The sequence below is a fragment of the Medicago sativa genome, chromosome 5, assembly GCF_051527215.1.
Source record: "Medicago sativa cultivar Bolivia chromosome 5, Bolivia_mono, whole genome shotgun sequence".
Classification (NCBI taxonomy): Eukaryota; Viridiplantae; Streptophyta; class Magnoliopsida; order Fabales; family Fabaceae; genus Medicago; species Medicago sativa.
In genome coordinates this window covers 33616834-33639736 of record NC_140753.1, presented here as the reverse complement: position 1 = coordinate 33639736, position 22903 = coordinate 33616834, and the positions used below count along the sequence as shown (strand labels likewise).

Genomic DNA, 22903 nt, shown 5'->3' with positions numbered 1-22903 from the left:
ATTAACAACACTGAATGTGTTAACATTCACATAAGGAATTAATTACATCAATATAAATAGCACAAAACATCATTATAGCATTCATGTAGTAACACTTCTAATTTCAGTCACCATAACCGACTTCTGGAGCTTATGAAAGCATCCTAAACAGCTCTCTAACTTACTTCTAAGGTCATCTCAAGACTACACGTGCGAAAGGATCGCATCGGGACAATTTTGGGCAACTAACAGCCTGACTCGCAGTGGCGAGTAACTTCACTCGCAATGGCGAGCAAAGTGTGCATTCTGGGTTCCTACGTATTTACTCGCAGTGGCGAGTTATTCTGCTCGTAGTTGCGAGCTCACAGGTCACTCGCAGTTGCGAGTTGTGCTGCTCGCAGTTGCGAGTTCTGGGTTCTAGCTCGCAGATGCGAGTGTTCTTGCTCGCAGGTGCGAGCGATGAATGTCAGTACGGCCAGAAACCTAAAAATCACAACTTTTCACCTATATTCATGATTCCTTCATCCAAATAGCATCTAATTATCATCTTAAGTCATATCTAAGGTCTGTACACTAATTTTGCATCAATCTAACATCTGTTCTTGATTCATTCATCAAAATTGATCCTAAACCTAATTCTCAATTCTCACCAAAACTTAACCTGATCATGCTAAATTCATCCTATAGAATTATACCCTTAATAATATTGAAAATTAGTCTCACCCTTACCTGATAATAGCAGAATCGCAGCTCTCCTTGGTTCTTCTCTCTTTCTGACTTTTTCTCCAAAAACGTACGTACTCCTTTTCTTAACTTATGTCTGTCTATTTATCTCTCCTAATTACTCTTATCATTACTAATTGCTCATCTCACCACACAGCCCAATTTTTAATATTTTTTATTTTATTTGTCAAATCTTATTTTATTTAATAATAAAATAAGTCATAACAACCTAGCAACTTCACCACAACAAAATACTCCACATTATGCAGTTATAAATCATATAACCCACTCAACTTCATGAATCATAAAATTCACACATATCAATCATGAAAATCACGTAAATCATATATATAAATATATTTTTAAATAATCGAATAATTAAGACGGGCGTTACAAGGGCTCCACTGAAAAAACATGTTTAGAGTTTTATCTAGTGATAGTGACAGTAGTGATAGCTCAGGTAGTGATTGTACTTTCCTCTATGATACTTCAGGGTCGACATAGGGAAAGGAGATTTGTCTCTTTACATCTTCGCCGCCAGAACGAAAAGAGGAAAGTTTTTAGGTTTTGTTGTTGAGTCAGAAATGGAATCGTTTTCAGCGGAGGTTGTTGGCGTCTCTTCCTTGTACGTAGAAACTAGTCTTGTGAACTTCTTTCGGAGTGAAAAGGATATTTCGTCGACTAGTCATGAGGAGAATGTGGAGGTGATGCCATTTGACGAGGGCGAGCACGTATGTATTCAACGCCCCGTGGATGACGAGGTGTATTATATGCATGCGGCCGATTTAAAAGAGTTTGGGGTACATATCCCTTTAAATTCCTTTGAAGCGGATGTTTTAAAGTTTCTGAACGTGGCGCCTTGACAAATTCGCCCTAACAGTTGGGCGTTCATCCGTGGTTTTGAGATTGTTTGTAAGGTGCTAGGGTTGGAACCTTCCCTTGGTCCTTTCTTTTACTTTTATGGGACTAAGGATGTGAATAATGGGACGTGGGTAACTATCAGCACCTGCCCTGGTAAGAAACTTTTTCCACCTTGTGCTTCTAATTTTAAGAAGGATTTGGAAAAACACATTTGTTAAGGTAAATGGAGCGCCTAATTGTACGGTTGCTTCCTTTTTGGTCGATGGAGGGCCATAATTTCCTTTAAGTTGAACTTTTTCTCCTGTTCCTGTAATGGGTTATGAGCAGGGCATGGTATATTTTCTTGACAAGATGTTACTTTCTGACATACATAAGCTTTTGGATAAAGAAGGGGATCCAAAGGATCTGGATGCATAATTGCGTAAGTGTCCTGTTTGCATTAGTCTGTTCTTATAGTCTATATTATATTCTTAGTTGTTCCTGACATGTCGAATTTTTTATTTTTGTAGAACCAATGATGCCCTTTACTCCTTCAGAGAGGAAGAAGTATCTGGCCGAGCTGAAGGAAAATAAGACTGCAGATGGGGACGCCACCAGTGACCCTGCTGGCGTGATGCATCAAAAGATGAAGAGGAAAGATATTCCTTCGAAGGAGGAAGTTGCTCCTGGTCAGGAAGATATGGATACTGAACAAACGGAGGTGGCAGGTGACGGGACTGTGGTTGAGACCGTGGAGTCTCCGAAGAAAAAGAAAGGGAGAACTTGTAAGTCTGATACTAGGCGTATTCATCTTGCAGGCGGAGATGCCAATGACAAGAATGCCAACACCGCGGTGACAACTTCACTGAATGAGAAAGTGGCGGAGTCGTTTTGGCATAAGGATTTTGATTTCTGGAGGTATACTCAATTGTTTCCTTTTAAACTATTCTTATATTAGTGGTTTTCTATTCATTGCTCATTGGTTATCGTGTTATTGCAGGTATATGGAGGAGAGAGTTCCTTTCGCAGATGTCGATGTTGATGCGGGAATGAAGAGTAAGTATGGAGTGTTGGTGATGGATGCTGGGGAGTCTGCTCTTAGGATTCTTTTGATGAATCACGTGATGGACAAGAAACATATCGATTTGGAGAAAAAGTATAAGGATGTGGCTGAAGATGTGGAGAAATCGAAACACAAAGCTACTGGTCTGCAGTCTAGGTTGCTGAAGCTTTGGCATCTAAGAAGGTGGCTGAGACGTCTACGAAAGATCTAGAGACGAAACTGGCGAGTGCTAACTCTGAGAAAGAAGCTGTGGAACTGGAGAGGGATTCTTTAAAAGAGAAGAAAGTTGAGCTGGAAGAAGAAGTTAAGAAATGTAAGGGCGCTCTTGCAGAGTATTATGAAGATGGCTTTGAATGCGTCCGTGAGCAGGCTCTATACTTTTATCCTGAGGCAGATTTGAGTGTCCTAGATTCGTTTAAGATCGTCATAGATGGGAAATTGGTGGATGAAGAGTGATTTCAGTGTTTGTTCTTTTTGTTGTTACTTGTAATTTTAATTTGGCGACCCTGCGTGGCGTTTTCTCTGAATTTATTCAAAGCAGCTTTTAAAAGGTCTTTTTTTGAAGAAATACTATGATCTTAGCTCTGAATGTTTCTTGTTTGTTTATGAACATTTTTCTCCTAAGTAGCTTCTTACATTAGCTTTTCTTCGTTATTGTTGCGTGGTAGGACAATTTTTCTCTTTTTTGTGGGATTTTTGTGCCCTTCGTAGTGCACATGATTTATAAAGCCCCCCAATTACGAGTTGTTTTGGAAGGAGGCAAATTTGATTTCAGCGTCTTGTGGAGATTCAGTTTGATGTCGCCCGAATTTTTCTTTTTCGGATATTGGGTCTACTATTTGGAGATTTTTTCTCATGGAGAAATCATTGCGATCTTTGTATGGGAGGATTTTTATTCCTTCTCTTCTTCGTTTTCTATGTTAATTTATAATGCCCCGACGACTTTGTCTGCTCGGAATTATTGCGAAGAATCCAAACGCTCCGGCGACTTTTGTTGGCTCGGAATAATGCGAGAGGATATTGATGAAAACGCCCTGGTGACTTTTTGTCATCTCGGAATTAATGCGAAAACGCCCCGGCGACTTTTGTCTGCTCGAAATTATTGCGAAGAATCCAATTGCTCCGGCGACTTTTGTCGGCTCGGAATAATGCGAGAGGATGTTTTTGAAAACACCCCAGTGACTTTTTGTCATCTCGGAATTAATGTGAAAACACCCCGATGACTTTTTTTTGTTCGCAGTTATTGTGAAGAATCCAAACGCTCCGATGACTTTTGTCGGCTCGGAATAATGCGAGAGGATATTGTTCAAAATGCCCCGGTGACTTTTTGTTATCTCGGAATTAATGCGAAAATGCCCCGGCGACCTTTGTCTGCTCGGAGCCGGTGCCAAAGGTTGTCTTTAAAGTGATGTATCCACGCACATGCACTTGCTCGCCGGTGAATCCAGCTAAAGTTCCCTTAAACGATTGCAACTATTCTGAATCCAAGCCCATCTTTTTGAAAGTGTCGTAATACTGGATATCAGCTGAACTTCCCGGATCAATCAACACTCTCTTTACATCCCATTTGAAAATTTGTACGGTTATTACCATTGGATTGTCGTGATGAGGAATGATATCTTGAAAGTCTTTGGGTGAGAAAGTAATATCGGCCTCTCGCTCGAAAGTTTGATTGCTGCTTTCTTGACAAAGCAATACCTGGCGTATGTCTGTCCCTTTGTTCTTCGTCTGACCCTTTTTTTTGGGTTTTTGATCTCTCTCTATCTTCCTTTGATCTTCACCGTTGTTTTCTTTGGCATATCCACACAACTTGCCGTTCTATATCAACTTTTCAATTTCTTGTCTGAGGTGAATGCATGAGTCAGTATCATGGCCTCTAATTCGATGATATTTTCACCACCCATCTCTGTCAGCTCCCATGGTTGGTCCCTTAGGCGCATGCGCATTTGGGATCAGTCTAGCATGGTGGACTTCTCTTAGGATATGCTCTGGGCGGGCATTCAACGGAGTGAAGTCGTCGAATCGAGGCTTAGTTCCATAAGGGATGTAAGGTCGCCTTTCTGGCTTTTTTAACGTCGCCCTATCTCTGGTTGCCGGCGGGTAGTAGTTTCTTCGCTTTGAGTTGGTGGTGATGCGTTCCTTCGCGTCTCTAGCTTTTTTCTCTGTGTTGCTTTCTTCTCCTTTAATATAACATTCGACCCTGGCTATGACTTCGTCCATGGAATCCGTGGGCTTGTGAGCTAGTGACTCATTAAAATGTTCGGCTCGTAATCCGTTTTGAAAAGCTCATACGAATACTTCCTGGTTGGGATTGATTACTTTGATGGTGGTGTCGTTGAATTTGGCTAGATAGTCTCGTAACGATTCATTTTGTCCTTGACGAACGTTGAAAAGACTGGTAGCGGGCACCTTCTTGTGTCGACTTGCTGAGAATTGTTGGATAAGCTTCCTGGTCTTGTCTTGATAACCCATGATGGAGAACCGTGGGAGGTTCATGTACCAGCGTAGGGCGGCATCAGTGAGAGTTCCTGCCAATAGTTTGCACTTGAGGGAATCGGCGGCTCCGATGACAGCCATACAAGTATTGAACGTCATGATATGTTCCATATGATCACTCTTTCCGTCGAAGGATGAAAGGTGAGGCGGTTTGAAGTTCTCTGGGACGGGTGCATTCCAAATTTCATCCGAGAGGGGTTGAGGCTCAGGGTCCTCCATCTCGCCATGATGAGATTCATCCTTCTCTTCTTGTTGTTTCTGTTGAATGGTTTCTACTGAGGCGTGCAGAGCTTCATTCTGTTCCACAAGTTGAGCGATTTGAGTTTTCAACGTCTTGACATCTTCAGCGGTTTCCATGAGGATGGCTGGATTGGTTACCTAAATCTGGGCGATTTAGGGTTTGGATGTGAAAGGTTTGGATTTCCAAATCACAGAGGTGTTCTACGATTTAGAGGGTTTTTGGGTTAGGGTTTCCAAATAACGATTTGCGATTCAGAAACGTGGTAAAGGTCAGTTTTACCTCTTCCCATAGACGACGCCAACTGTACTTGCAAAAACCACAATAAGGGATACTAGGGTTTAGTATCGTATTTTAGGGTTTAGACTGATTATTGGATGCCTTGAGAAGGCTCTCAAGGGTTGTATTTATAGCCCTCCATGGGCCTGATTTGTGGCTACTTAGGCAGCAAGTAACGAGGATGTTTTAGGTATTTGGGAGCTTTCTAGAAGTTTCTAGAAGCGGATGGAGGCGGTTACTTGGGAGATGCGCGCCTTTGTATAGCGAATGGTTAAGTGTCGTTGGTGGCAAATACGTCATTTCGGGTGTCTGAGAACACCACAAGCTGCTTAATTAAGAGCAATTTTCATAAAAAAAAAAAAAAAAAAAAATGAGTGTTAGAGAAGTCTTCCTAGCATCCATCAAAACAATAGTCCAATGAGTTAACATGCTAGTAAAACATGCAAGGACTGAACACCAATCAGAATGGCCCTATATAACATGCTTAATAGCTTCCCATATTTAAAAACTTAAGTGTCTCATTAAGTTTAAAAGAAGTAGGTTATACATGATTAATCAATATAGTTTGGATGAATGGAATTTGGCAAGAATTTTCCAAATTCCTCAAAGAAACATGTCTCAATAAGAATTTATGTTGCATGACATCTATAGCCTTTTATTTTAGGCGACAACAAAAGCTTTAATTGTAGCTGCTCTTAAGAATCTATAGCCTTTAATTTCATCTATAGCCTAATATGAATCTGCTCTTAAGAATCATTGATGAAACTAATTTATAAATTCAGTTCATCCATCCATATGAAGTCATTGGCATTATGAGACGAGGTTCCTGCAGCTCCACTTGATTCATTCAATGCCAAATAATTGTAGCTGTATATAAGAATGAAAAATGAGCTTCTTGAAAAAACAAACATTTCAACAATTAGGGAGAAAAACATTACCCAATTTGCAATGTACTATCGCAACGTGCTTTCTCATAGTATCCCTCGGAATGGTGAGGGTGGCCGCTATAGGTTGCATTTTGCTCCCTAGATTCCCATGTTGGTTGAAGGTTCATATTAATTTCCTCCAACTATGACATTCACAAGGACATTATATAAACTTAATGAAATGATGTGCCACCCAATGAAAACAAAATTAAACTTTTGAATAGTTTTAAGCAATATAAAAAAACAATTCTTTACCAACACAAAATTATAAAACAAACAAAATAATTTCAAATGTAAAATGAAATTGGACCCTACCTTTTCTCAGTTACTCCCATGAGTCCCATCAATAGGAAAAGAAATATTTATTGGTACTTCATTATTTTCCCATAATTGTTGTATTTCATTTTGATGAAGACTTTCACATCATTTTTATTTATTTATTTCTGCACTTCAATTTGACTGATAATAAAGCTTGTAAAAGTAAAAATGAATTTTAACAACGTTTAATAGATTAGTAAAATTCATTGTTAATTTTTTTTTAAATAGCAATAAATTTTTTATGAATAAGATGAGATAACTATAGAGGGTACTAAACCCTTACAATCGATGAAGTATAAGTAGTTTTCGCCCTCCTAAAAAATGACCAATCTTATGCCAAAACTCACAATAAAGATCAAATTACCTTAGAAGACATTCTAGGGAACTTAATCCATTCATAATAGATACACGGAGTAATCAATTTCCAACCTAAAAACCATTTCCATTATAGCCTTTTGATTGAATCTACAACCTCTTCCACTTTTGAATACTTTTAGTTGAAAATTTGATCGTTCCAAATAAGCCACAACGTTGTTACCAAATTAACAAAATTCCACTTAAACCCTTCCCTTTCCCCACCATAGAAGTAAAGGTAAGAAGCAACCTAGGTCCTAGTGCACCACCAAATTTATACCTAGAAAATTAAAATCTCATACAAAATAGTACTCGCAAAGCTACATTTTACAAACAAGTGTTCCTCCACCTCCGGAGTTCCCTCACACTAAGCACAAGCACAACTTGGAGGGAAATTTCCAAGAAACACCCATCTCGAACCCAAATTGAATCTTGTTTGTAAGCGTCCCAATAATAATATCCATGAAAAAATTACCCTTTAATACCACTTGTTTGTCCCCACCAAAGAACGGAAGAAGAAAATTGAATATAGATGATTGTAGATAATGTTAAGCCCATTGTGTTTTACGAAGATGCCTTTCTAGGATTCGCTCCAACCAGTAGACCAAACAACATACTTTTCGTGAAGTTCACATTTAAAAAAGTTATTAATTTAAACCATCTTAGGATCACCTTTATTGACCATAAGTTCTCCACAAAAGTCTTCCCTATGAATAATGCATCGTCCATGCATTGCAAATGAGAGATAACAACCTCCGACTTAGCTACCAGAAACCATTAAAATACGCTAACTCCACTAGCCTTCTCATCAAAGCTCCTAATCCCTCCGCCACCAATAAAAATGAAAAAAAAAAACCAATGAATCTCCTTGTTTAAGCCACCTACTAATTGCCACCCCTTAATTGGACTCCAGTTAACCAAAACAACAAAATTGAGAATACACATGCTCTCATCCGACCTCTCATTCTATCATCAAATTCAAACCTCGTAAACATATAGGCTAGAAATGCCTAACTCACCAGATCATAAGGCTTCTCGAAATCCACCTTTAAAATTAGACATTCCTTTTTTTCCCTTTAAGCTAGATCTACCGCCTCATTAAGCACAACCACCCCATCAACTAGATTTCTCCCTTTATTGAAGGCTAATTGATTATTAGAGATAATTTTATTCATTAAAAAACCAAGTCTTTTAGCTAACATATTTGACTAACAGCTTTTAAAGACTCCCTCAGGAGAGGAATAAGGAGAAATTCACCCAAGGAATGTGGAGAGAGATCTTTGGTTATTAAAAAGCAGCTCATGATCAGAGCTACTTCTGGAGTCAACATACTCCACACTAAAATGAATTGCATACTTATGAGTAGATAGAGTAAACATCTATTAAATACTGCAAAAAGGTACTCAGTCCAGGTTTGGAGATGACTCAAGTGTGTCCTTTTGGCTGTATACTATTCAATTTCATTAGGTTGGTCAAGTGTTAAGGTCATTTTGTTTCAAGTGTTGTAGTTCAACGTTTTTTTTAAATTAGTAGATTGACAAAATTACGGTGACACCATGATTTTGTTGAAGCTACAAATTTAATTTTTTTCAAAATCATAGAGGCCTCTGTGATTTTGTCAGTCTCACGTCTAATCCAAACATTCATACTATGAAATGAGTTGCTGGTAGGTGTGGATTGAATGTAAAGAGTATGTAACCTCTCTTGGAGCCTACAAAAGGAGAGATACTTTCATTCGTAAATCAAGTCTAAAAAGCAAAACATTCTCTCAATAAAAAATAAGAAAATGTTATTCTCTCAAAGGAATCTCTAGCTTTGATGCAGGTAGTTGCAATCTCTAGCTACAATTTGTAGCTGTCAAATTTAGGAATCTTTGGTCTTTATAAAAGAAAGCATATTGCAAAAATTGCTAAGGCATTCAAATTTAATAAACTAATAAATTTAAAGAAAGATCTACAAGGATTGAACATCAGCATCATATCTAAATAAAACTTTAGTATAGAGTTGTTCTATATACCTTATTCCTCAGAATATTATTAGTTTCCAGTAGCATCTCTTCCTGATTGTCCATCAAAAAGCAAGTTGGGAAACCAGTTAAGTACATACTATATACAAAAGCATGATATAGAAAATCAAACAAGGTTTACCTTTCTTTGCAAATCCTTAAGTTGATCAAGCATACGTTGTGTCTGGAGACAAAGGAACAAGGTTTACCTCTCTTAATGAATATTTAGGTACAATCATAAATTCAGGTATGCTATCGTATATTAGTTATTTATGATGATTAACATGATGGATTCTAGGGTTTAAAATCAAGTTTGGTTCTAATATCCCAGGGTTCTCCTTTTCGTAAATGGGAAATGCTAACTAGTGGCATAGGACATAAGTATAAAAACTAAACATAAACTTTTTTATGGAAATTGTATATTCAATGTATTGAAAGTTTAAAATTTTATATTTTCAATGCAAAAGTTATCTTTTACAATAAACTTTTTTTAGCTTTTTAAAATTAAGTAGGGACTAAAAATGTTCTTAGAAATATGTTCTTAGAAGACAAGTTAGCATGACCCTTCATAAATTCATAAATCTAAAGGAATGTGGAACCTCGTATCATATGGCTTCCATACGTAGGAGCTCTACTTTGCATTTACATGACTAGGAAAACATGTATTAGAAAAATATTACTCAACATTAGCTGTAAAAATTATTGAAATAGGGTTGAGAGTAGTGTCAACAATTTGAGTCAGGAATACAACTATGTTCTTTTATCCTAAAGCTCACATCACACTACAATTTTAAGACTATTGTCTCCCACTCTAATTCAACTATTACAATAACTTTGGCATTTATCTTTACTTAATAACTACTCCAACATACAACATCATTTCTCTCTCATACTCACGTTATGTTTTTATTTTCTCTCTATTGTTTTCGTTTTTGCATCAATACCTCATTTTCTTCGTAAAATTAAGGTTGTCCTAAACGTTGTCAATCAAATGGTTGTTCAAATAATACAACTCCAAATTATTTTTGCATACCTTTTTTAACCTGATTGTCTTTAAGGAAGAGTCTAACTGACGTTCTATCTGCTCAAGCTCATTGATATCCAACTGCTCCAATTCTTCTCCAAGAATGTTCCTACAGAATGAAGATATATTATTTATTTTCATACAACCAATATCTAGCATTCAAATCTACTCTTGAATAAAATAACCTAATCTATCATGGATTCCAAAATATGGTCAAGCATTGTACCTCTGTTTTTGCTTTAGTGCTTCAACTTTTGATTTTAGCTTGAGATACTCTTGATAGCGCTTCTATTCAAGGGCATGATGATACATGCATGTTAGAGTTTTCCAAAAGCCAATAAAGTGTGTTCTAGGTCTTTGCAAATTGTATTTGTAAGAAAACAAATAAATAACAAGGGGGAATTAGTCACTTTAGTCCCTGAATGGGGAACGATTCGTCAATTTAGTCCCTGAATGCAGATAATATGCAAAACAGTCCCTGCATGGTCAATTTCAGGGACTAAAGTGACTAACGAAGTCTACATTCAGGGACTAAATTGACTAACGGAGTCTGCATTCAGGGACTAAATTGACTAACAAAGTCTACATTCAGGGACTCTTTTGCAATTTATCTGCATTCAGGGACTAAATTGACGAATCGTTCCCCATTCAGGGACTAAAGTAACTAATTCCCCAAATAACAAGACACTCCATGTGATATCTATTAGAATGTTGTGGTTCAAAATATGACTTTGGATGGTCTATGAGAGGATTTGTGAAGCTCTCAAAAAATTAAAACTTTGTCACCAAAATTCATTTTATTTCTTTCTTAAATTCGATTTTGGTACTTGATGAATCTGGAATATTAATTATTTTTTCAATTTGGTTGTCAGCAAGCTTTCATCTTCTTCCTCTCGGCTCTCACTTTCAATTATTTTTAAAATGGAATGAAGCCTTGTGAACTTTAGTCCTGTAAATCGAGTGAACATTCATGTTTATGAAATTTAATGTTTATGAAATTTGGGGATTTAGATCTATGTGAACTTTAGTCCTGTAAATATATATTCCTTTCTAGTCGTATAATTTTTTTTCAACTAGATATACTATTTGGTTATAATACATGTATAATTATGTTTACATTTGGATAGTTGCTCTTCTCTCATTTAGAATTGTTCATTTCCCTAAAAATGTCCAACGTGAGTTAACTCATGTTCGACTATTTTCAACATGAGTTAACTCAATTAGGTACGAGAATGAGCAAAAACAAAAGGGAGAAGAGCAATTTTCTTACATTTGATAGCTTATTTATCCATTTGAAAATATTTAAAGTCTAAACAAGAAAAAAGAACACCTGTGTCTCAATTTCAGGTTGGTGGTTTATTTCCAATGCTCCATATCTGCATCTTTGGTATCGTTCAATTGTGTTGGCCATGCTAAAACCATAGCTAGAAATTAGCATAATTATTTATATATTTTTTGAAATTAAGGAAATGGAAGGATAAAATGATTAAGAACATATAAATGACATAAAAAAATAAAGGGTTAATTATGTTTCTAGTCCCTATAAAATAGCGACCTTGTAAGTTTAGTCCCTACTTAATTTTAATAGCATTTTTAGTCCCTAATTTTGTTTTTCTGCACTGAGTATTAGTCCCTACTCAATTCAAATTTGTTTAATTTATGCTTAAACTCTTAAATTTTTGAACAATTTTTTGCAGACATGTTTAGAACATTACTAAAAGTTCGTCCGCAAAAAATTATTGCAAAATTTGATTTCTACATCCAGATTTTATTACTTTTTATCTTTAACTTTTGTCGTTTTAAAAAATTCATATTTAATTCATTTCATGTCAGAAAATTCTAAATTTTAGTAAACGAACCTTTCATAGTGTTCTAATCTTGTCTCAAAAAAATCGTTCAAAAATTTAAGAGTTTAAGGATAATTAATCAAACTTTGTTTTAGCAGGGACTAAAATTATAAGTAATTTTTTTTATAGGGACTAAAAATGCTATTAAAATTAAGTAGGGACTAAACTTACAAGGTCGCTATTTTATAGGGACTAGAAACATAATTAACCCAAAAATAAATAATAATAGTCAAGCAAAAGGACCCAAAAATTCTCACTTCATTCCTCCAAAAGCTACAACCATGAATTATACATGGTATATTTTTTATTTCGTTATAACAAATATTCTAGGGCAATGTTGTATGTAGGATTCAAACCAACATGACCCTAGTTTTTTCTTAAACAGCAAATAAAATAAATATATTGATAGATGAGACCATTGCAAGTTGTACTAAAACCCAAAAAAATCATGGTACAAAACACAGTCTATCTAATGTTACAATTTAATGGGCATTGTATCCATTCATAAAATAAACAAAAACACCCTTTTTTCGTTGCTAGAGTCATTTCGAATATATAGAGTTTTATTAACACTAATTCATCCACGTTTGACATTTGGGTTCTTCGAGGAGAAAATAACACTACTCTTGCCTCTCAAATTTCTAATGCCAATTCTCACTATAAAACATGACTTCACCAAAAATTACACTCTAATTGGTCAAGTTGTGGACTAATTATGCAAGCAATCCTATAAAAAAAAATTTTGGTAATAAAGGGCTGAAAAGCCTGATAATTAACAAACACAGTTTAATAGGGCTGAAAAGCAATGCCATGAAGATGATTCCTAGTCTGTCATTTTCCATGATGATTCAGTTTCAGAGCTATGCAGCTATTCTTCAAAAATTAATCATGTTCTCCATGCATTTATATAAGGTGTTAGGGAGATCAGAGAAGTTTCAACAAAACAACAATGAGCTAATACCTTAGGACTACCTAGAGATCATCCACCACATATCCACAAAAAACCTAAACACATTAATTATATGGCAGGACTGGATTCACAATGGAAAGCAAATATAAGTAGCAAAAGAGCGTTTATCATTAAATACTATATACTATATATACTATCTAGGGTCATGTTAACTTGTGCCCTAAGGGTACAAGTTAAGAAACTAAAAATGGAATTAAAAAATAACTTTTGTATTGAAAAGACAAAATTTCAAACTTTTAATATATTGAATGTACAATTTCCAAAAAGAAGTTTCCATTTTTAGTTTCTAAACTTGTGTCCCAAGGGCACAAGTTAACATTTCCCTACTATTTTACCCAAAATAACAAATTTATTTGGGCTAGTTTTATTAACCTAGGTTCATTTTTTCCTTCAAAAAAAATTAACCTAGGATCATTTGTAACTCTAACAATTATTACTCTCTCAGTCTCTAATAAATAATATTAGGTTCATTTGTGCGCGATTATTAAGGAAATAATTAATTGTGTTGATTTCGATGATAAAATTAGTATCATTTACTAAAACACTCTTATTAATTGTAGTTAGTGGAGTAGTTAAGTTGGATGAAATTCAATAAATAAGGGTATCATAATGGAAATAATAATAATAATAATAATAAATGCTTCATTGGTATTCTAAAGTGACAATTATTTTGAGAAAAAAAAAACATGGTAAAGAGATGATTATTGTGAGTCGAAGGGAGTAATTGGAACAAAATGAGCTGGCAATTTCCTGTAACATCTAATCTTATATATAAAAGTTGTTAAGTCTTCTAAGCAAATTTTTGGAGGCGGAAAAGTTATTGGAAATTTCTTCATTTTTTGTTTTTTTTAAAATGATCTTGTATTTTTATATATAAAAGTTGTTAAGACTCCTAACCAAATTTTTTAGGCAAAAAATTGTTATAAATTTTTTAATTTTATTCCTTTTTTATGTTTTTATCATGCATAAGGTTGCAAATTATTCTTTACAGGATGATTTGTCAAAAAAAATATTCTTTAAAAGATGATAGTATTAGTAACTGTATTTGTTTTATTAGGGATATTTGGTTTTTTTTATTAATATGTATTTTTGGTTATCTTATATATAAAAGTTGTTAAGTCTTCTAAGCAAATTTTTGGAGGCGGAAAAGTTATTGGAAATTTCTTCATTTTTTGTTTTTTTTAAAATGATCTTGTATTTTTATATATAAAAGTTGTTAAGACTCCTAACCAAATTTTTTAGGCAAAAAATTGTTATAAATTTTTTAATTTTATTCCTTTTTTATGTTTTTATCATGCATAAGGTTGCAAATTATTCTTTACAGGATGATTTGTCAAAAAAAATATTCTTTAAAAGATGATAGTATTAGTAACTGTATTTGTTTTATTAGGGATATTTGGTTTTTTTTATTAATATGTATTTTTGGTTATGGTACAATGTTATAGAATCAACAAGCAGATAATTTAAATATTTTGGTTTAACAATCTATCTAATTTGAAAATGAGAAGTCAAAATTATCTAAGGGTTTGATTATTAATATTTTGAAAGCAATAGCTCATGCTCAATGACCAACAAAATTTTATACTAATAAGTCTCCAAGAGTTTAACAAATTCCCGTATACTAATAAGTCTCCAAGAGTTGAACAAATTCCCGCAACAAAAAAAGTTTAACAAATTATTATAAAATTTGTTTGTAAGCATATCGACAACGCTCCTCACTTGCTATTGTATATATAAATTTTATTTCATTTTTTTTTTTTTTGATAAGCAAGGAACGTAGACAGACATCAAGAGGCATCATCGACATCCCAACTAGGTTGGTACCCCGAGAGACCTCCATCCTATGCCGCCACGCTCTAAAAAATTTATTAAAAAAGGGGGAAAAATAATTACAAAAGGATGGGGGACTAGACCAAAACCCTCAAAAAACAAAAAAAGAAATGAAACAGAAAATAAACAGAAGAAACAATAAAAAGCAACCAAAAAACAGATCAAGGTAATCTGTAATTTGGAAGTCCACATCTATCCCTATAGAAATCAAGCCTTAAATCAAAAGGAAGAGTGTCTAGCCAGACTACACCAACACTGGAGTGACCCATATAAGCCAACCTTATTTAGTGTCACCTCGTGCACTGGATTTAGAAGTCTTCTTTGAAAGAACATGTTGGACCTTCAGTTTCTGCTTCTGATTTCTTGTAAGAACCGGCATAAAGCCTGCAGATGCGTTAGCTGCAGCTTCAGCTGCTGATCGAGCATCATACTCTCGGACTCTTTCCCACAAATCTAAACCATGCTGGATGTTCTTACTAGGATGTACCTCTTGTCTTTGTAATGGAGCAGGACCCACAGGAATATTATTAACATCATGTGTTTCAACACATAAATTAGCTTCTGTATCAGTTGGCCTTGTTTGCATGTTTGCGGAATGTTCCAACGCCATAACATCCATAAATGATGACTGATGTGTTGCGACAGTGGCACCATCTGCAGAACCCTGTTGTGTATCATCTTGTGATTCAATGATTTCCTCAAGTACATGAACGGATGTGTTGGGCAGCCTTTCTTGATGAATTTCTGTGTCAACATTTCTTTCGTAGGTGAAAGTCATAACCTGAGCTTCGGCCTCATCAGCACACAAGTTGGCCTCCAATTGTAAAAATGCTTCAGTAGAGTTGATATCACGCGCTGGTACTGTCTTAGTAAGTGACTGCTGATGTTGTTGTGAAACATCAGTTGGTTGCTGAACATCACGTGAGTGTTGATGCAGTTGTGCGACATCACTTTATACATCATGTGGCTGCTGAATTTGTTGTGGGGGGGGGGGGGGTTTCCACATTTACTGAAGGATCTGGCTGCGGAGTTGGTAGTTGAAATGCTGCAGATGAACCTATTCCGGAAGGGTTATCCTTTAAAGGAATCCATTCAATTCTTTTTGTTGGAACCTGTTTTTTCCCTTGTACTACCTTTTCCTTGTCTGCATTACTATCCTTTTCTTTCCGAGGGTAGAGCCACCGACAAGCAGTAACGGCATGGCCTATGTTTTGACAATGTGTGCAAAAATCCGGCATACGCTCGTAAACAACCTCAACAGGAAACGCAAAGCCTTCTCTTTCAACAATAATTTCATAAAAGATCTTGCGAGTAAAATCCATATCTACAAGAATTCTAGCATAATGACCAAACAACCGATTGGTAGTCGTATTGTCTATTAGCAGCGGGGTGCCAACCGCATTTGCAATCTCACGGAGGGTTCTCTCCATCCAATACTCCTGAGGAAGCTCCATGAGTCGAATCCAAACCTGAGCATGGGAATTGTGTTGATTGTGCATGTTAAAATCCTTAGCCCATTCGAAAAGCCGTAGGACACCAGGTTTCAAATTTACGGTGCCCGCAGCCCAGACATTTCTCTTGTCGTTCTCAGTTGCAAAGAAAAATTCATAATAGCCCCGACCTAACGACGTCATGCTCCAGTTGGCTGTCGTTTTCCAGACTTTCTGTAGTTTTGTTTGAATGTCCTTTTTTGTATACGGTTTATCGCCTTTGTTCAAAAGCAATCATCCCCGCAAGTTATGCTTGCATACTGCCGTTCCTTTCTCGTAAACTTCTTGCGTGATTTTGATGCTAACTTGTTCCCCTCTAATTAAAGGCGGAGGCAGATTTTCATTGGATGTCGTTGTGTTGTAGCCGGTCAGAGCCTGTGCAAAAGAGACCGGCGGTGCAGCAGCTACAGGAGGTACTGCAGCCCTCGCAGCTGTGGGCAGGGGTGCTGGACGCGACAACTCAGCCTGCCAGTCAAACATGACAGCTGAGATCGTGAAAAAAAATGGTAGAAGTTGAAAGCTGATCCAAAAAAAAGCTAATTGAATTGACGGTGGAGGAAGCTTTCACGTAACAAAGAGTGGAGGAAGCTAATTGAATTGGTGTTGTTGCTAACTTACGTAAGCCAATTGGATTGGTGTTGAATTGTTGTAAAAAACTGAAATGGTTTCTTTGGAGCAATCAACAACAAGCACAATCAGTAGACAAGCAATTGGATAATTGAATTAGGCAAGCTGTAACGGTGAACAATGGAGGGGCGGCGCTCATGCTAGGCAAACCCTAGCAATTGCCATTAATGACTCAAAAAAAGGTGTTTTTTATTTCATTTTTAGTTAATGAGTATTTTAGGTAAAAATTTATTCAAAGATGTGATGGATTAGTCTTTTATTTTTATATATGATAATGCAGTTTTATAACCATCTATTATTATATACTGAGATAATGCAGTTTAAGTAAATTTTATAAAATTATTATAAATTTTTTTTATAACCATCTTATATTTATAATTTGTTATATATATAATGCAATTTTATTTTTATAATTTGTCAAGAACTTATAAAAAAATTTATAATAATTTTATATAAGATAGTAAATTTGTGTATATATATAATGCAGTTTTATTTTTATAACCATCTACCATCTATGTATTATCAAAGTTTAACAAATTATTAAAAAAAAATTTATAACCATCTTATATTTTTATATATGATAATGCAGTTTTACCAACAATATATATATATATATATATATATATATATATATATATATATATATATATATATATATATATATATATAGTAGATAGTAGATGTTGTGGTATTTTTTCTCCTTCATTAGGTGTTACTGGTTATGTGACTTGATGTGTTTTGAGATTCTTGATCTTGTAAAAAAACTTGATAGATCCCTTTTTTATGACATTATGAATTTTATTTTCAAATAGTTTTAATCCTATACTCATAAAACATGTTATATATTACTGACATTATCACTAAAGTATGAATATTACTGCTATAATTTATACTCTTCTAAAGTATTTGTGATTTGACCATTTTTAATTCTCTAGTATTATTCGTTGACAATATGTTTACAACAGAAAATAACTATTTAAAAAAATGGACCTAGATAAGATAAATAAAAGAGAATTGCAACGTAAGAGAATGAGTAATAATGTTAAAGAGTTGACTCCTCCTACTAATGAATTCACTATTATTATTATATTTTGTTGAATTCATATTGCTCACTATTAATATTTATTGTTAAATTTGAAATATTCTATTGTTAACAGGAGCATCAGTTTGCAACAACCATCTTTCAACCCATTTTAGATGTATTGTAGGTAATAATTGTATCATTCTAATTAGAATAAATTCTTTTTCTTATATATTCTTTAAAAAAAAAAGTAGAAAATTTTATTCTTATATATTTCTTATATACGACAAAAACATATCATTATGAGTAGCATCATTTTTTTTTTATCTTAATGTGTGTTCCAATTTTATATAGGCACTTGCTTCTAATATTTTTGGATATCCTTAGATATTTTGGAGAATTCTTACTTCAAAAGCATAATTAGCCCAGGCATCCCACTGACCAAAGATCTAGTTAGTCATTAAAATAATTAACTTTCTGTGCATATATCGTATGGGTCCAAGTAATCATTTTTGGAAAAACTTTGGTGTGACTATAGCCACAACAAAACAAGTCATATGGTGGATCAGTCCATGTTATATGGTTTACCTAGAGACTAATCAACCCTTGGCTAGCCACACTTGATATATTTACCATTCATTGGGACCCACTTATATAGTTAACTAAACACAAGTTTGGTGCTGGATTTTTCGGTTATGGTTGCTAATTTGCAAATTGTTGGCTATTAGTGAGAGATATTTGGATGTTTGACTATTCAGGTGGATGTTACTAGATGGCAGCAACTGTTTGTTTTTTAAACAGCCAAGAAACACATAATAAATCAAATGGAAATAGTATAAACCATAAAGACGGGATCATTTATAAGTTCTATTTTGAGTACCTCTTGAGTATTGGGGGAAGCACTTGGGTGACATTATGTCACCGTGACATTAAATCTGGGTCACACAACATCTGAGTCACACAACACATACAACACATCTGGGCCACACAACACAACACCTTTGTGTGACCCAGATTTAATGTCACGGTGAATTAATGTCACCCAAGTATTTTCCGAGTATTGGTGGCTTTTATGCTATGGATGTTTTGAATTTGTTAGCTTTGGAATAGTTGGTGCTATTAGTGTTTTAAGCGTTGGTTGTGCAACTTTAATTGCTTCATTATTCTCCTTATTTCCTATTGCTGTTTCTATCCTGGTGTGCATGCCGGTAATTAATAGTAATGTCAGCTAGTGATACAAAAATACAAGAAGTGCTAACTTGCGCATTTATGACACATGTTAAAAAATTTAAAAGAAGAAATATTGTTTAAAATTGTGTATTACTATTTATTAAAAAATTAAAGATTAGATGTAATACACACATCTCAATAAACTATTTGATTCATTAACTTTAACATTAAGAATGCAAGTTATCATTTTCCCAAAAATATTTATCAGTTAGTCAAAAAAAATATAGTATTTTCCAATTAAAGAAACGTCCTATATATATAACATAAAATTAATTACTTTTGCTCGACTTCAAGTTCAAGGACATGATAATATTTGCTTAATTCAGCAAAAAGTCGTACGTTGACATTAATAACTACTCCCTCCGTTTCAAAATACATGTTCAAGTCAACCATTTCACATATGTCAATGCACAATTTTGACCGTTAATATCTTTAATTATCTAAAGTAAAAAATTATAAAAATTAAATATTTTGAAAATATTTGTCGAGACAAATCAAACAACATCTTACATGCTAATATTTGTATCTATACATTAGTTACAAAGTATGGTCAAAGTAAGTCAAGTGAATAGTGCACATTGCAAAAATTGGACATGTATTTTGAAACGAAAGGAGTAATAACTATGTGTGTGTAGAATTTTCCATTGATGTGATCAGTATTCAGACATAAAAGTAAAGTCCAATGAGAACGAAGTATCTATTCCCTCTGTTTCAAAATATAAGTAAAATTCATTTTTTAGATTCATTCATTTAATGATGTATGTGGTACATAATATAGACCACATACATCAGTAAATGAATGAACCTAAAAAGTGAATTTTGCTTATATTTTGAAACGGAGGGAGTATCAATCATGTTTGTGGAGAAAAATTTATTTGGGCACAGTCTAAAAAAATGAAAAAAAAGAGAGAAAATGATCAAATAATGTTAAGTGTTGTGATTTTTTTTTTCTTGTCAAAACAAAAATCATTCTTCTTTTATATTTTTATTTGTGTGTTTGTCTATATGTTATTTATTTGTAATTGTGTCTTAGTTAGAGGTATTCCTCAACCAAAAGCCATAAGGAATATATCCATCCATAAGAATCTTGGGATTATTAAATATGATTTGAGATTACAATGGCTTGACTTCTTAAGTATTACAATAAGAAGATGTACTGAGGTTTAATTATTAAGTATTTTTTTTCTCATTTGATTTTTATTTTGTCAAAAAAAATAAAATAAAGCTACAAAATAATATAAAATAATACTTAATCGACTAGACTATTAACTTAAAAATCTAAAATGTTCAATATCACAAGTCTAATAATTTATTATTTAACAAAAATAATATACAAATAAACTATAAAAAGAGTTCTATTCGTAAACAATTTTGATTAACTCAAAGAATTTGGTATAATGGTGATAAGATATGATTTGGATATGAAGGAAGATTCTGATTTTAAATCTGCTAGTGGCCTTTAAATGAGCTAAATAGAAATTTCATCGTAAAAAGAAACCAGGTTTGGTTCTATAAGAAAAAAGAAAACATTGTTCGTCGAAATTTTCCAGGTTTGGTTCTATAAGAACAAATGCCCGATCAACATTGAACTTTGGACAGGACAAACAAATAGCCAAAAGTAACATTTGTTTCTCAATTATTAAAGAATCATGCTTATAAAAAAATTATAAATTATTTAATTAATATCATCCCTTAAATTGAATGATAAATTTTTTTATTTGACAATTTTGTACGATCAAATGCTAATTTATCTTTCTATGGAAAAGAAATAAAGAATCATATCCTTAAAACGCAAGGGTATCAAAGATCAAAGATAAGAAACATACATGTTTCTAAATCAAAAATAATTTTGCTCAAGACCTACAGAACATGAAAGACATGACTTCACTTAGGAATATTAATTATTATTCAACTTAGAGACAAGAAAGAAAAAAAAAGACTTGAATTATTATTTTTTCAACAATTCTATAAAATTTTGAAGCTGCATAAACGGAGACCATCCTCCCTCTTCCAGACAGTTTTCCTTTCTTTAATTTTCCATAATTAAAACTAAAAAGTAAAACTTAGTTTTAGAAATCTGCAATTGAAAATAATTTACTACTTGGACAAATACTACTAATAATTATATACAAAAACCATTCATCTCATTTTTTATTTTAAGCGTATATATCATAAAAGGATTAAATTTCTCATAATTTGTAGATTTTAAGCAGATATATCATGAAAGGGTTTAATTTATGATAATTAGATATGACAACGAAATTATAATAAAAGTCAGTTTATTCTCATTAATTTTTTTTAAAATAATTATAATAAAAGTCAGTTTATTCTCATTAATTTTTTTTAAAAATATTTTTACTAAATGTTGAATCAAACCATAAACAGAAAGAACAATAAGAAATAATTTGATAAAATTCATCATGGCTGCAATCTAGTTACTCCCTTATCAAATCCAACCCAAAGAATCAGAACATAAAAGACCATAAACAAAAAAAGAGATAAAAAATATATCATGATGAAAATTATGTGCACAAATTTATCACCAACAGGATATAATCTTTTAAGCAATCAATTAAACAACTCAAGCCAGACCCAGAAAAAAAAAAAAAAGATCCGAAAATAATTAGTATCAAAGATTTGTCACACAAGAGAATAATTCAAAAAATAAAATAAAATAACAAGATTCATGTACCTAGTGCCACTGCAGAACTCATAGAGCCTTCCACGGCTAGAGAAAATAATGAGAGCAACCTCAGCATCACAAAGTACAGAGAGTTCATAAGCCTTCTTGAGCATCCCATTTCTTCTCTTTGCAAATGTAACTTGACGATTTATTTTGTTCTCAATCCTCTTCAGCTCTACCTTTCCCCTACCCATTATTTTATTGCTTTATATATTTTTTTTATGACAAAATAAACATTGCTTTTTCAGAATACCAGAATAAATATATTTTGTAGACTATTTTCTGCAAAAAGTTTCTTCTACCTCTTGTTTGTTTGTGTAAGGTTATGATGATATATTATATATATGATATGTGCTTTAGGTCTGGTAGTTAAAGGTTTTGTTTAGTAAAGGAAGATATAGAGAATACATTAACCCTTTTTCAAAATAGGTGAAAGTAACCTCCTCTATAAAGATAACGCAGTTGCTATCTATCCTAGCACAAGTTAGTATGATGCAAAAAAAAAAAAAAAAATGTACCAACCACTGCGTTGGTCTTAAAATATACTCCCTCCGTCCCTCAATAGATGACCTAATTGACTTTGACACACATACCTATGCATATGTTTTATCTTTGATATCTTCAATTCTATACTTAAAAAAATTATGAAAATTTACTATTTTAAAAATATTCATCGATACGAATCCAACATCTTAAATGATATTATTTATCTTTGTGAATTAGTAGAAAAATATGATCAAAGTATCTCAAATCAATAATTTATATTGTCAACTAGGTCATTTATTGAGGGATGGAGGGAGTAATATTCTAGGATGCGTGTATGATGCAATTGCCACTATAAGTGTAATATTATAAAGTGTAATATAATATGCTTACCCCAGTTTAAATGCACTTCCCCATTATTTCTTTGTTTTTGTTTTATTTTACTTTGGGTTAATAAGCCTTTACCCCCTGTAATAT

At 33.6% G+C, this 22903-nt stretch overlaps 1 protein-coding gene across 1 annotated transcript; it reads right to left on the bottom strand.

The window, feature by feature from the left end:
• Nucleotides 1-6116: 6116 nt before the first annotated feature.
• LOC146921921 (agamous-like MADS-box protein MADS2) lies at nt 6117-22248 on the bottom strand. The gene is made up of 8 exons (XM_085715145.1): nt 21953-22248; nt 11576-11657; nt 10472-10533; nt 10255-10354; nt 9364-9405; nt 9234-9275; nt 6557-6687; nt 6117-6485 (listed from the first exon to the last, which is right to left on the bottom strand). The coding sequence occupies exons 1-8, from the start codon at nt 22135-22137 to the stop codon at nt 6389-6391; spliced, it is 741 nt and encodes a 246-aa protein (XP_085571271.1). The 5' UTR covers nt 22138-22248; the 3' UTR covers nt 6117-6388.
• Between the last annotated feature and the right edge of the window lie 655 nt (nt 22249-22903).